The 12,541-nt window shown below is 38.6% G+C and overlaps 1 protein-coding gene across 4 annotated transcripts in view; it reads right to left on the bottom strand.

Moving 5' to 3' along the window:
* CSNK1G1 (casein kinase 1 gamma 1) overlaps nucleotides 1-12,541 on the bottom strand; it is a 505,634-nt gene that overhangs the window by 51,067 nt on the left and 442,026 nt on the right. For all 4 annotated transcript variants that reach the window (XM_066344164.1, XM_066344161.1, XM_066344165.1 and 1 more), the window contains 5 exons: nucleotides 11,502-11,653; nucleotides 9,244-9,478; nucleotides 2,679-2,764; nucleotides 817-901; nucleotides 392-540 (listed from right to left, as the gene is read on the bottom strand). In XM_066344164.1, the coding sequence (XP_066200261.1) occupies nucleotides 392-540; nucleotides 817-901; nucleotides 2,679-2,764; nucleotides 9,244-9,478; nucleotides 11,502-11,653 (707 nt within the window). The remainder of the gene's footprint in view (nucleotides 1-391; nucleotides 541-816; nucleotides 902-2,678; nucleotides 2,765-9,243; nucleotides 9,479-11,501; nucleotides 11,654-12,541) is intronic.

Raw genomic sequence — 12,541 nt, 5'->3', positions numbered from 1 at the left:
GGTCATAATCTTAAAAACATATAAACGGCCTGACCAGTGGTTGTGCAATGGATAAGTGTCAACCTGGAAACACTGAGATTGCCTGTTCAAAACCCTGGGTTTGCCTGGTCAAGGCACATATGGGAGTTGATACTTCCGCCTCCTTCCCCCTTGTCTCTCTCTCTCCCCTCTCTAAAATAAATAAAATCTTTAAAACAAACAAAAAACCCATATAAATGAAGTTACTCCTACTTCTTAATTCTAGTAAGATCAATCTATGGCATCAGCCTGAAAAGGTTTGGTAAATGTAAATTCTACAGTCAAAGGAGACTTTTTCCCTTACAGATTTGAGCAGAAAGTCTGGGGTGAGGTAATTCTGGTCAGAGGTTATAAGTAAAAAGAAGATACTCACAATAGGCCTCCCAACCCAATCGTAGGTGTAGTCAAAGGTGTAGCCTTTCCTTTCAAAGAGGTCTGTGAAGAGGGTCCGTAAATACTCATAGTCAGGTTTTTCAAAGAAGTCTAATCTCCTGACATATCGCAGGTAAGTTGCCATCTCCTCTGTCAGGAAAGAGGTGAAAGGCCATGTTCATTAACTGAATGCCTCTCATGGGGGAGAAGCTCTGGTTCAGGCAAGGATAACTGTACAGGCTATTTGACACTGGTGTATTCTTTATGGAATAAATAAAAGTGACACAACCTATCTTGGTCTAAATAACAATAGGAGAAAACGTACGTTTTCTGGAAAGCACCTTTATTTAGAGATCCCAAGTCACGATCTTCACCTACCTTAAAACCTTTAGTCACATTTGCTGGAGTGTCCTTTTAGCACCTTACCTGGAAAATTTTCACAGAGAGCTTCAATGGGAGTATTCCTTTTGGTGTCACCAATTTTTTGATATCTTTCTTTTAATGTATCAGCCTGTAGAAAGTAACGAAAGTTATTTGAAAAGAGGTACTCAAACTGGCAGAATTTGTTAGATAGTCTCAATTTTTTTTATAACACTAACAAATAAGAAATGTAGTAGAAATGATGTATTTAGATATGCACAAAACATCTGCTCTGTTCTAGAACATTTACTTGAAAATATATTTAGTAGTCTCAGATAAACACCATCAAATGTAATGAGACAAGTGGGTAGGATAAAAATATAAAAATATTATGTCACAGTATTTTCAAAATTATAGCAGCTTAGATAATTTCCCATGGCCACTGGTGTTCAAAAGTGATTCAGCCTTCCCTTTCTTAGCTCTATGATAAGCTTAAAAATATTGCTAATCCAATTAGGGGCAGATAGAAAAATGGCTTTTTATAATATTTATTGTGATTCTGACTAGAAAGAACAGGAAGTAGAAAAAATGCCTTCCACAATGTGGTTCCAGAGCGGAAAATGTTATCTATGATACAGGCATGACTAATAGGTTGGTTTGATATATGTCAGTGGCTCAAAGCAGCCAAGTCTGGTTTGCTCAGAACTATGGACAGAGGGCTCCTGGAGCTTGGATCAACAATGTGGTATCAAGGGAGTCTCCTGAGGCTCTAGTTAGCCTGTTGTACCCAGCTTTAAGCAATAATGTTCCAAAGTAAGATGAAGAAATTTTAGATCCACAATCATCACTAAAGTATTTCATGGACCATGAGAAAATTTCAAGCAATTAATAATATATATATATGAATGTATTGTTTGGCTATATAATGAGCAAATAGAATGTGAAACTCCACTTGACAACTGTCAATATCAATGAGAAGATATATATGACTAGGAGAAGACCATAGGGGAAATGTTGAGAGAGGAAGTTAAGGGGAAAGAAAACCTTCCCAAAGTGACAATGTTCTAGAGAGCATAGCAAAATCAATTTTCTGCCCTTTTGGAGGGAGTAGAGAGTGTAGGTTTACCCAACGGTACTGATTGCTTCTTTCCATACTAACATGCTGATATTAATTACTACTCAAAAATATATATAACATTTAACCATCAAATGGGACTTAGCATGGGTTAGAAGCTTGCTATTTTCTAGTCTGTAGCCAGAGGCACAACATAATTACAATGGTTATACTCATAATTAACAATTAACTCTGTACTGACTCTGTAATTATTAACAAATGTACTGTACTGACACCTACCAAATGAAGACTATGTGTTTCACAAGGAATGGATATTGTCTGCATAGGCATTAATTCAATAAGACACTCAAACAACAATGTTAAACCTGGACTTTTATATTTGTTCAGGTGAGCACTCAGCCTATATAGGATGAACAAATATTTCCCAGTTCCCCTTAGGGACACACCAACCCTGCTGGCCTTGCTGGTAAAAGTATAGCAGCTGCTGTCATCAATTTGTTCCAGAAAGTCCCCAATAACATGAGGAACATTCATCTTGCTACATAATGGTAGTGGAGGAGGCGTACTGACAGAGAGAAAAGCAGCAATGCCAAGGCTGGGAGGGAAGGAGCGAAGAGATTATGGAAAATCCAAAAACAAGGAAGAAGGATTCAGAAGGGGAAGGAGACAAATGTGAGCAAGACAGAGCTTCTGAAGCCCAGGTGACCATTTACAATGTAGACTAATATAACTGGTCCTCGCTTCTCCTCTGTGCCAATCTTCCCCTTTGTTCTTGCAAACATCAAGTCGGCAACCCCTTCGTTAACAGCTGAGTACTGAAACAAAGCCCTCCACTGAGCACTTTCAAGGATACCTTGAGTCCTTGCCAGGGCAGGCTGCCTCGAAGGAAATACATGAACATATGGCCTAGGGCTTCCAAATCATCCCGCCGGCTTTGCTCTAAAAGGGAAGACAAATCACACATGACATTTGCAGTTATTAAAGCAGAAAGGGGCTCAAAACCAAGCAGTCCATTCGGAAATTCTTCTGCTCTGGATAAGTTCTGCTTACTAATTCTTTGTATCTCTAAACCAGGGATAGTGTTTTATCAAGACAAAAACCAAAAAAATAAAACAAAAAACAACCAATGTGTGCCTCCCTTTGCCTAGATCTGTCACTGGCAAGTAAATTTCAAGTGAAAAGAGCTAATCCTAAATTAAAACAAAGTTCAAATCACTTAACAGTAAGTAACCACCCCTCACTCAATGCTGTCACCTTCCTGAAAATAAGATAATTTAAATGAAATGTTATTTTCAGTATACGGGCTACAAATATCCTTGGTTACCATCAGAGAACTGAGCAGCAGATTAGCAGCTGAAGCTGTTAAAACTGTCCACTCTGGCAAGACCTGCAAAGACACAAGCTGCAGAATGCCTGACATAAATGCCTACTGCTTTTTATTCATCATAAAAATAAAAAATTAACATCAAATTTTAATTTGATATAATTGAACATCAGCGATAATCTCTGAGCTTCATTCCATTTGTACCATGTTTCATAACCACCTTAAAAATTGATTTTTCCTAAAAATTTTAAGGTACACTTTATGTAAAACAGGATTGCTACATTCTGGAAACTTATAAAACAAGTTCTTGGATTTTTCTTTCTCTTAACTGAAATGATTAAAATGACAAAGAACTGAAGAATAGTTAATAAAAAATTGTAACTTCATCTCAGAAAACATACTATACCACCTCTGGTTGTCAGACTTAATTTAGTACATGCCAATTTGCCAATTATGATTCCAATAATTGGCAATTATGATTTATCTCAGACATTTTATGTGTTTATTTTTCAGAATCAAGTTTAGGGCTTTATCAAAACAAATTACAGAAGCAAGACTAAAGGGTTACCTTAAATTTGACTGTTTTCATTGTGCAGGAAGTAAAACCCAACAGAGTCAGGGAGGCAAGCAAAGGTAGTTAGCTAACTCAAAATACCAAAGCACAAGGTGTCTAACTGCTGCCACCAATTATGGGCAATTTACATGAAAAAGAGTGAATAGGACTCTACAGGATAGAAAAACAAAAAAAGAGGTAATTTTCTAATTTGCTGTATGAAAGTTTTTGCAAAGGTCGTCTAAAGGCACCCTGATATGATAATAAATTTGAGTTGATGCACGTCAATTGAAATGATCTTAAAAAGAATAAAATAAAACAGCAAGACCAGGAGCATTTATCTACTCGGCTTGCCTGAAGTTTGCAATACATTTTATATGTAATTGAAAACAAAAGCTATTAGACAAAAAAACAGAGCTTGTTAACAGAATCTAAAGATAAATTTAAAAAGAAAGAAGAGCAGAGTGAATTGAGGCCTCCCATAAATCAGAGCAGATAAAGAAACCACACTGCAGTTTCTCACACTACCTCACACCTACTCAGCAGCTCTCCATTTTTATATCCACTTCCTGTAACAAGAGGTCCCTTGCTAATAAAAAAAATTCACTAGACAAATGGTTGCACTTTAGTTAGTTGAGCACTAGAGGACGAAACTCTCCACATTTTCAATATTATTCAGCTTTACAAGAAAAAAAGGCCAACTTCTTTCTCCTCACAGCAAAGCCCACTTATTATAAAACGAGATTAAAAACAAACAAACCAAACATTTAAGCCCATTGGAATAATAATATAACTTTCTTAAACTCAGAACCACGAAAAATAGCTGTGGAACATGGGATAAAACATGGGAACAAAGGAAAAACAATGGTTCTAGAATCAAGTCATTAATAGATCTTGACCCTTCTTTCCATCAACTTAATCCATGTGAAATTCAGCATGACCACATCCATCATCTACTTTGGGCCAAAATTTCCTCATCTGAAAAGTAAGTGGCTGATTTATATATTCTGAAAAGTCCTTTTCCAGCTCTAAAATAATCTATAATTTAAGCCATTAGGACCTTTCATGAAAAATATAGTGAAAACCAGAGCCATGCTTTATTTCTGTATTTCTTTGAACATTATACATTGTATATTCATTCAAGTTAGTATTTCCACACTCCTTTGTTTATTCATGCAAGATATTTTCATTTTTAAAGAAGAAAGGTTTCAATACCAATGAGACCAGTAGGACACACAGTTCTTCCATACCATAAAGGCTTGCTTTCAACCAATCAGAAAGATGTGCTGGTTTACATGCGCCAGAGCCCGATTTTAGGTCAAATACATCTTGTTGTAGCAAAAGGAGCTGAGTGATCCGGTGTTCTTACCTTAACATCAACCGTTAAAGAATACTTAATGGCTACTTTAAACAGGGCTTAGTGGGGAAGGTGGCTAATCTTGTGCGATAATGTCAGGTTTAGGAAGTATCTTCCCTTATTCTCTTCCCTCACAAAATTAATAGGCAATTCTCTCTTAAGTCATTTGAAGATACAGCTTCCTTTTTCCTCATTACAATATAAAAGATGCTATATACTTAAAAATTAATAGGACGAGAGTTCCTATGGAAACCTCTTTGGTTTGAGACCCTGGCCAGAGTTTAAAGTGCATCTCTCAACTACCTGGACAAAATTTGATGGCAAGTTAGATCTGACCTGAAAAACTATGGAACTAGGAAGTCCAAGTTAGGTGATAAACTAAAAGTTCCAGTGGAAATGGCTACACCAAGAGATGAAGAAACCCAGTCGGACAAAAGTAGATATTTAAAATATTTTGTTAAGTGACAAGTACCATTATATCAGGCACTATGCTAAACACTTTATATGCATTATTTCACAGAACCCTATGATACAAAGCACTATTATCATACCCACTTCATAGATCAGATAATAGGCTGAGGAAGAAAGATTGGACTAAAATTACATAGATTTAAATGAAAGAGCCAAGATTTTATCTCTTTTTCTTAACCATTATACCAGGGGTCCCCAAACTACGACCTGCGGGCCACATGCGGCCCCCTGAGACCATTTATCCGGCCCGCCACACTTCCGGAAGGGGCACCTCTTTCATTGGTGGTCAGTGAGAGGAGTAAAGTACGGTGTCGCTCACGTACAGTACTACTTTCGGTGACATGGGACATATGCGTCACAGCTCCGGAAGCGCGTCCTATCACTTGTTAGGGCTAGCAGTGACAAATATGGAACCAGACATTGACCATCTCATTAGCCAAAAGCAGGCCCATAGTTCCCATTGAAATACTGGTCAGTTTGTTGATTTAAATTTACTTGTTATTTATTTTAAATATTGTATTTGTTCCTGTTTTGTTTCTTTACTTTAAAATAAGATATGTGCAGTGTGCATGGGGATTTGTTCATAGTTTTTTTTTATAGTCCGGCCTTCCAACGGTCTGAGGGACAGTAAACTGGCCCCCTGTGTAAAAAGTTTGGGGACCCCTGCATTATACAGTACCTTATATACAAACATAACACATGGCCACTCCAGCCCCTTGTCTGTTCTTGCCTTTTCTGACAAGAAGAAAAAGAGTCTGAACTCAAAATTGCTGAAGCAGGCACTAGAACAACAATTTCTATAATCTGTCAGTTAAACCAAGCAGTTATGACTTTACTATTTACAACACAGTCTTGCCTCCTTGTAAAAAGAAGGAAAAAGAGAATATTGAGTACTGTGCGAGAGACCTGTGTTATATGTATTACCTGTTCAATCTTCAAAACATTCTTGTGAAATATTATTATTTTACAGATAAATTTCAGGGAGACAAAGTAACTTATTCAAAGTGACACCAATAAGTAGCAGAGAACCTTCTACTTCAATTTTAAAGTAATACATTTAGTTAAGTGAGGATTTCCATGTGGCTACTGAAAAATTCTGACAGCATTCATGACTTCAACTCAAATTGTATCACACTACTTTGTAATGTCATGTTTACTCTTCACTAATACTAATTCATCCATCTGAGTATCTTGCAGTTTACTCAATGAGGCAACTTTGTAGCTATTTATCTTAGTCTTTAAAATACTTATTAGTGTACAAGAGTTCATTACTATTTAAATACCTGATTAATTAGCTATGTCTAAGATTATGAAACCTGATAATATTCCATTTATATACCTATAGTCCATGGCAGTTATTTTCAAACATATTTTTTCAATTACCTTGAAACTTTTTCTTCAAATAGAATCTTCCATGAAAGATCAATAAATAAAACAGATAAAAATGGAAGCTTTTAGGAGAAGCCTAAGAGGGGCCCTGGGCTCTATTTGGCCTTTTACTGTTCTTTAGGCTTCTCTCACAGATACTTTCCCATGGACTAGTTACTCTCACAATAAAGGTCTTTTACCTTGATTGAAGCTTTTTGCAATATTTCTGAAAACTGTCTATCCTGAATAAAATGCCAGGCTCATGGAAAAGCAAATATATTTTCACTGAATAAGACATAGACTCTTCCTTAAAGAATTATTCATGGAATTATGCACAGTGAACAAAAGCCAAGTTCATGTTTAATGAAGCACTTTACCCCAAAGCAGATACCAGCCTGATGTCATATATAAGATCATCTGGATCAAACTCATCATTACACCTACTCAAATGCTATCACCCTAATACACTAATTCAATTATTCATACTGCTAAGAAACTAAGCATTTGGAAACAATACAGTTGATTCTAGAACAAGATGGGGCTTAGGGGTGCTGACTGCCTGCAGTAAAAAATCCACAGAACTTTTGAGTCCTAAAAATTTAACTACTAGTCTACTGTTGACTGGAAGCGTTACTGATAACATAAATAGTTGATTAACAAGTATTTTTTTTTTTTTTTTGTATTTTTCTGAAGCTGGAAACGGGGAGAGACAGTCAGACAGACTCCCGCATGCGCCCGACCGGGATCCACCCGGCACGCCCACCAGGGGCGATGCTCTGCTCACCAGGGGGCGATGCTCTGCCCCTCCAGGGGTCGCTCTGCCGTGACCAGAGCCACTCTAGCGCCTGGGGCAGAGGCCAAGGAGCCATCCCCAGTGCCTGGGCCATCTTTGCTCCAATGGAGCCTCGGCTGCGGGAGGGGAAGAGAGAGACAGAGAGAAAGGGGGGGGGGTGGAGAAGCAAATGGGCGCTTCTCCTATGTGCCCTGGCCAGGAATTGAACCCGGGTCCCCTGCACGCCAGGCCGACGCTCTACCGCTGAGCCAACCGGCCAGGGCTGATTAACAAGTATTTATGTTATATGTATTATATACTGTATTCTTAATAAAATAAGCTACAGAAAAGAAAATCATCAAGAAAACACATTTATACAGTGTGTCCGTAAAGTCATGGTGCACTTTTGACCAGTCACAGGAAAGCAACAAAAGATAGAAATGTGAAATCTGCACCAAATAAAAGGAAAACTCTCCCAGTTTCATACCTATTCAGTGCAGTTCGATGTGGGCTCATGCACAGATTTTTTAGGGCTCCTTAGGTAGCTATCCCGTATAGCCTCCATCACTGACTGATGGCCTACCAGAACGGGGTTTCTTCACCAAACTGCCGGTTTCCTTCAACTGCTTATCCCACTGAGTAATGTTATTCCTATGTGGTGGCGCTTCCTTATAAACGCGCCAATATTCACGTTGCACTTTGGTCACGGATTCGAATTTAGCGAGTCATAGAACTTTCCTCTGTACTGTCCACAACTCAACTGGCATGGCTGTGGGCTGCTCCACTGTATACATGGTGTTACGTCATCATCTGCGCATGCGCACATGCTGCCACATCATCCTACAGAAACTGGGAGGGTTTTCCTTTTATTTGGTGCAGATTTCACATTTTTGTCGTCTTTTGTTGCTTTCCTGTGACCAGTCAAAAGTGCACCATGACTTTACGGACACACTGTAGAATTCATCCTAAAAAAAGAAAAACCAAGCCTGAACAGGCAGTGGCGTAGTGGATAGTGATGGACCCAGGTTCAAAACCCTGAGGTTGCTGGTTTGAGTGTAGGCTCATTCAGCTTGAGCATGGGGTTGCTGGCTTGATTGAGCCCAAAGGTTTGCTGGCTTGAGCAGGGGTCACTCGCTCTGCTGTAGCCCCCCCTCCCACTGGTCTAGGCACATATGAGAAAGCAATCAATGAACTAAGATGCCGCAACAAAGAACTGATGCTTCTCATCTCTCTCCCTTTCTGTCTGTCTGTCCCTATTTGTCCCTTTCTCTCTCTTTCTCTGCCTCTGTCAAAAAAAAAAAAAGAAAAAGAAAAAAACTGATATAAGTGGATCTGTGAAGTTAAACCCATGTTCTTTAGGGGCGATTATATAAAGAATTAAAATCCTTAAGTTGTCAACAGGAACTCAGGAAAGTCATTAATGTACCATCTTAAGTTCTCAAGTATAAAAATCACTTACCTTGTAAAGCAATAAAAAAAAATCACAAGTTAAAATGCACAATGGTGACAAAGTGTTATTGGACTAAAACATTTTAAAAACCTGCCCTTCTCATGGAGTAGAAAATAAACACACCTTTGCCAAGATGCGTGTTGATAGACATATATCTTGCAGTTCCAGTTAAACTTTTGTGTTCCCTATAAGGTATATGTTTTTTGGTTTCAGGGTCAATGTATTCCTTGGCCAGTCCAAAGTCTATAATGTGTATAACATGCTCTTTCTTATTGCCCTGTCGGCCAATCAGGAAGTTCTCTGGCTTGACATCTCGGTAAATGAGATTCTTTGAGTGTACGTGTTCCATTCGAGAAAGCTAAAAGAGAAAACACAATGATGGAAATACTCTAAAGAAAGTTACTGAAAAAATACACCAATATTTTTTTCTTAATCAGACCAAGGTTTTAATTGCTGAAATGAAAATAAAACATTTCTTCTTCACTACCAAGAGTCACTTTACTCTTGCACACTAGAAAATGTTTTCTGATACTATACTGCTCACAAAAATTAGGGGATACTTTTTGCTTCATATTCATTTTGAAATATCTCCTAATTTTTGTGATCAGTATAATATACACATAACAAGTAACAAGATAAATTAGTGGGATAATACAGTTCAGCTAAACCTCATAATGTTAAAATTAGCAAATGATGAGTAGAGTTAGGTGTTTTTATGCTGTTTCCGAAAGCAAGCATTTGAGAGGCAAGAAGTATTTTTTTTCCAGCATGACCTGTGGTGGAATGGTGGATTAAGCATTGACTTGGAATGCTGAGGTCTCCGGTTCAAAACCCTGGGCTTGCCCGGTCAAGGCACATACAACAAGCAATCAATGTACAACTAAAGTGAAGCAACTATGACTTGATACTTCTTGCTCTCTCCCCTCCTCTCTCTGTAAAATCAATAAATAAAATCTTTAAAAAAAAAGTATGTTTTCCCAGGATATCAAAATATATTGGCAGCCACTGAAGACAGTGCCACTGCCATATTCACCTCCTGCACAGACCTTCCTATCAGTTGAACAGGACTCCCAACCTAGCTCTCTTAGTTGCAGAAATAAAGGAAGTGAGGCCCAGAGAAGTTACTACTGGACTGGTATCACAGAGCTAATTAGTAGAAAGGTAAAGGTGCAGTTTATATGTAAAAATAAAAATAGCCCCAAACAATAATAAAATTATTTGAAATTTCATTAAGTTCATTTCTATCTACAAAGCTTTTCTACTTAGTATAGAAAGGGAAGCTTAGACATTTGAATTTTGGACTCAAAGTCAATTTTCCAACATTTCCAAATTTTTGCTGTAAAGTGGAGGAAACCATCACCATCTCAATCAATAAAGATGAATTTGCATGTTCCCCTGAAGGGCTGACAAACTTCTTTATTTTTATTTTTTTAGGAGAGAGGAGGGGAAACAGTGAGGCAGACTCCTGTATGCACTCTGACCGAGATCCACCCAACAACCTCATCAGGGGCTGATGCTCAAGTACCGAGCTATTATTAGCACCTGAGACCAATGGGCTCCAACAGAGCTATCCTCAGCGCCCAAGGCCATGATCGAACCAATCAAGCCACTGGCTGCAGGAGGGGAAGAGGCAGAGAAGGCGGAGAAGAAGCAGATGGTTGCTTCTCCTGTGTGGCCTAACTGGGAATTGAACCTGGGATGTCCATACTCCAGGATGATACTCTCCGTACTAAGCCACTGGCCAAGGACCCAAACTTCTCAAAGGAACCATCTTAACTATTCCTTAAACTGGTAGTGGTATGTAACTTGGTAGGAGCCAAGAGAGACGCCTCTTCAGCTGTGTCCATCTCTGTGAAAACTGAAGGTCAGAGAACTATGGCAGGTTCATGCTCATATAATTTCAGAATCTGATTATTAGGGCAGTAGGTTACATATCCAATCTCTTCTTGGATGTGACACTAAGGGACGACAGAGGATATGATAAAACCTTAAAGTCATGTGCTTAAAACCTATAAATAAAACATCTAAGAAATTATTTGCACTTGTATTTCACCTAATCTTTGTCTTTCTCCCTAACCTAAATTATATGTTTCCATTTCAGATAAGGATAGGGTATTGTTCTGAGGTGCAAATTCTTAAAATAGAGCAAAGGGCCAATGGAACGCAACTCCTCTGGGTTAGCCCTTTTAGCCCCAGCCAGCTTCCTAGAATGCCATCAAGCCTATGAGTGTGCATTCACTAGGTGTCACTACACCTGGTAAATCGCCAGAAGGGACAAAAAGGTGTGTGTGTGTGTGTGTGTGTGTGTGTGTGTGTGTGTGTGTAAAGGGGGGGGGGAAAGGATGTGACTATCCTTTTGCAGAACAGCAATGCCAACTTACCAACTGGATGGCTATCATTAACACAGTCTTCAAAGTAAAAGTTCGGTCACAAAGGTCAAACAAGTCCTCCAAGCTAGGGCCGAGGAGCTCCAGCACCATGGCATTGTATTTCCCACATGGTCCAAAGTAATACACCTGTGGGAGACCTTCACCTGAAAGCAGAGGGGAAATGAGGTACAGAATGGGGGACACAAAAATAAAAATGAGATAGCTGCATCAGTACTGGTAGATATAAAGAAAGCACAACTTGTGAGATTTCTATTTCTTTCACAATCCCTACTGGAGAACTAAACTGGTACGATAGTGTCAAAGGGAACTAATAAAGGATGGGAAAGGCTATCATTGTACAATACATTCAAATAAGCAGTTTTTAATACCAGGGTGCCAAAGGTATTTCCATTGCTATATAAGACCAAGAAGGGTCCCTGGACCCATTACTTGATCAGAATTAAAAATATTCTTCCGTTAGCTGATGGTTTAATGAAAACATTGGTACATAAAGACACATGCAGCCCCATGTTCATCGTAGCATTGCTTATGGTGGCCAAGACATGGAAAGAACCAAAATGCCCTTCAATAGATGATTGGATAAAGAAGATGTGGTACATATATACTATAGAATACTACTCAGCCATAAGAAATGATGACGTAGTATCATTTATGACAACATGGATGGACCTTGATAACATTATACTGAGTGAAATAAGTAAAGCAGCAAAAACGAAAAACTGTATGATTCCATACATAGGTGGGACACAAAATTGAGACTCCTGGACTTAGAAAAGAGTGCAGTGGTTACCAGAGGGAGGAGAAGGGAGGAGACGGAAGGGGGTGGGGGAAGGGGAGGGGCATAAAGAGAAACAAGTAAAAGGTGACGGAGAATGATTTGACTTTGGGTGACAGGGTATACAACATAATTGAATGTCAAAATGATGTGGACATGTTTTCTCTAAATCTATGTACTCTAGTTGACCAATGTCATCCCGTTAAAATTAATTGTCTAAATAAAATAAAATACTAAAAAAAAAAAAAAATTCCCC

The sequence above is a fragment of the Saccopteryx leptura genome, chromosome 6, assembly GCF_036850995.1.
Source record: "Saccopteryx leptura isolate mSacLep1 chromosome 6, mSacLep1_pri_phased_curated, whole genome shotgun sequence".
Classification (NCBI taxonomy): domain Eukaryota; kingdom Metazoa; phylum Chordata; class Mammalia; order Chiroptera; family Emballonuridae; genus Saccopteryx; species Saccopteryx leptura.
Note: the sequence above shows the minus strand (reverse complement) of the source record. Positions and strands in the feature narration are given on the sequence as shown.